Genomic DNA, 3,040 nt, shown 5'->3' with positions numbered 1-3,040 from the left:
CAATGGGGCTGTAGTCATTTGGTGATAAGGCTAGGTAAATCTGGGTATCATCAGCATAGCTGTGATAGGCAATTTGATAGACACTAGTGAGTCACTCTCAGTCCGTACCCAGAAGTGGCTGTTCTTCGCTCTCAGACTCCTTGGATTAAGAGCCTAGAGTTTAAACCTCTGGTTCCAGTCATAACAGAATTAAGAGCCTGTACCGAACTCACACAATCTCTATCTGCACTACATCTGAGCTGTCGGGTGAAAAATTTGCCGCCGTCTTGACATTGAGAGTAATCGCTTCTCACACCAATGACCGCTCACTGTGGCTGAAGACAAATGTGCCTGACACATACGTCAATTAACACTGGACAGCAGCCGCGTGCGCCCTATGCAAAGTGTGTTTATAACTGGATTACGAGAGGGAGGGATGATGCCTGTAATTACTCATTGTTCCCGTTGTGAGCACAGCCAATGGTCGGCCCGAGAGGTGGATGCTGGGTTAATCGTTTCATCACTCCCGCCTTTCTAAGAAGTGCTCTCTGATAATGGCCCCCACACGTCCCCTCATTCTGTCACCTTTCCACCCCTCCTGCAGCGTAGCTGATGCAGTATGTGGTATTTTCTGCAGATAGTGAATGAGCATGTCGACGCTGCTGGATCTGAAGAGCAGTGTGCTGAGGCAGGTGCAAAGGAGCCAGTCCCTGAGGACTAGGAGGGAGCCACCGGCCAGCACCAGCGCTGGAGGGAGTCCCCCGACCCTCGCACGCCGCTCTGGCACCATCGTACACAGGTGAGTCTGCACCATGAGAGCATACTCTCTCGAAATTAAGGCTTCCATTACAACCTAAAAGGCTTTTACAGCCTGATGCTGCTGAACTCGCTTCTTTATTCACCGGTTCTAATCTATTTGTACTTTAGAAAGCGTCTTGCTACTTTATAGGCGAAGTGGAACGCAACCCAGGATTGAATACCACTGCCATAAAGCACCAGTACAAAGATTTAGGTTTTCTAAAGAAGAGAATAGTTCTAATCGCCAAAGAACCATGAAGTAAATTCAATTTGTATTTGTATGTATTGTGCTTTTCGCAATATATTGTCCCAAAGCTGCTTTACAAAAGAATAGTGCCTTTCAAAACTCCCAGAGAGCAAGACAAAGGTGGCAGTGGAAAAACTGAAAATGTTAAAGGAAATGGGGAAGAAAGTTTGGAAAGGACCATGGCTGTGGAGGCCCACCTTTTCACACTTACACATGTGTACAACGTTGGCAACGCATTTATACAAAGCATATTTTGTACAAATTTAAATGAAAACATATGTAATGCAGTCAAACATATAACATAACATAACATAATAAATATGCTAGTGTACTCTTACTAGTTGATAAAACTAACTTTTAGCAATTTTATCATTCAGAAGTTTGGGGTTTGGGAATTGTTTAATGTTTTTGAAAGTATCTTATGCTCACCCTGTCTGCATTTATTTGAGCAGTAAAAACAGTACTATTGTGAAATATTATTATTTACATATATTTTAAAATGTAATTTATTCCTGTGATGCAAAGTTGAATTTTCAGCAGCCCTTACTTGTCACGTGATCCTTCAGAAATCAATCTAATATGCTGAATTGCTGATGTTATGAAACATTTCTCATATAAATGTAACAGGGCTGACGAGACGAGAGGCGTGCGGATCCATGTGCAAGCTTTATTTCACAAGAGAAGTGGTCATACACTGGCAGGGTCGATCGATGGCAAACAGGAATATGGCAGGCAAAACACAAGAATAGTCCCGGGGCTAGCGTAGGTCACCGATCGGCAGACAGAATCACAGGGGTGAGACGAGAGGGAAAAATCCAGGAAAACAGGCAAAGATCAAAAACCGCGAAAACAGGCAAGGCAAGGCAAAACAAGGAAAACACAGAGACTCGGAATGGGGTACGGGCTAAACAATACTCAGCAGAGAAAGGTGGTTAGAGTGGGTGCTATATAGTCAGTGAGGTGATTAGAAACAGCTGTGTGCAATGAGTGCAATCAGTGCAGTGTGCAAATCGTGCAAAGAATGATGGGATATGTAGTCCGGGGTGCTATGCAACAGTTTGTGTTGTGCGAGAGTCAATGTAATGGAAAGGGTGACCTCTGGTGGTGAATAAACGGAAGTCCATGGACAGGATTCGTGACAGAGCCCCCCCCCAAGGAGCGGCTTCCAGACGCTCCAAACACTATACGATCCAGGTGGGCGGTGGAGCGGAGGCGGAACAGGGGGAGGGATGGAGGGCCAAGTCCAAGGATAGGAGAGACCAGGGACTGAGGCAGAGCCGGCGGAGCAGGGAGCCAGGGTGGAGCCGGCAGTACAGGTGGAGCTGAGGACCACCACAGCAGAGCAGACGGGACCGAAGATCCCCACGGCGGAGCAGAAGACCACCAGAGCCAGACAGTAGACCACCACGGCGGAGCAGAGGACCACCACGGCGGCCACGGTAGAACAGAGAACCACCACGGCGGAGCAGAAGACCACCACGACGGAGCAGAAGACCACCACGACGGAGCAGAAGACCACCACGACGGAGCAGAAGACCACCACGACGGAGCAGAAGACCACCACGACGGAGCAGAAGACCACCACGACGGAGCAGAAGACCACCACGACGGAGCAGAAGACCACCACGACGGAGCAGAAGACCACCACGACGGAGCAGAAGACCACCACGACGGAGCAGAAGACCACCACGACGGAGCAGAAGACCACCACGACGGAGCAGAAGACCACCACGACGGAGCAGAAGACCACCACGACGGAGCAGAAGACCACCACGACGGAGCAGAAGACCACCACGACGGAGCAGAAGACCACCACGGCAGAGCAGAGAACCACCAGAGCCAGACAGTAGACCACCACGGCGGAGCAGAAGGAACAGGAGACCCCCACGGTGAACCACACCGAGCAAGAGACCATGGCGGAGACTGTAACAACGAGAGAGCAGAGACAGACAACACAGACAGAACATTGGGGTTGATAGACAAGACTGAGCGTTCAGGGGCTGCCTCCCTGGCTGG

The 3,040-nt window shown here is 49.4% G+C and overlaps 1 protein-coding gene across 1 annotated transcript in view; it reads left to right on the top strand.

Annotated features, from left to right (window-relative positions):
• Positions 1–3,040, top strand: part of LOC107674731 (BAI1-associated protein 3-like) — a 53,579-nt gene that overhangs the window by 15,444 nt on the left and 35,095 nt on the right. The window contains exon 2 of the mRNA XM_016468824.1: positions 617–778. Coding sequence (XP_016324310.1) covers positions 624–778 — 155 coding nt within the window. The 5' untranslated portion in view covers positions 617–623. The remainder of the gene's footprint in view (positions 1–616; positions 779–3,040) is intronic.

This window comes from Sinocyclocheilus anshuiensis, unplaced genomic scaffold (genome assembly GCF_001515605.1).
Source record: "Sinocyclocheilus anshuiensis isolate Anshui unplaced genomic scaffold, SAMN03320099.WGS_v1.1 scaffold152, whole genome shotgun sequence".
Taxonomy (NCBI): Eukaryota; Metazoa; Chordata; class Actinopteri; order Cypriniformes; family Cyprinidae; genus Sinocyclocheilus; species Sinocyclocheilus anshuiensis.
This window is presented reverse-complemented; position numbering and strand designations above follow the sequence as displayed.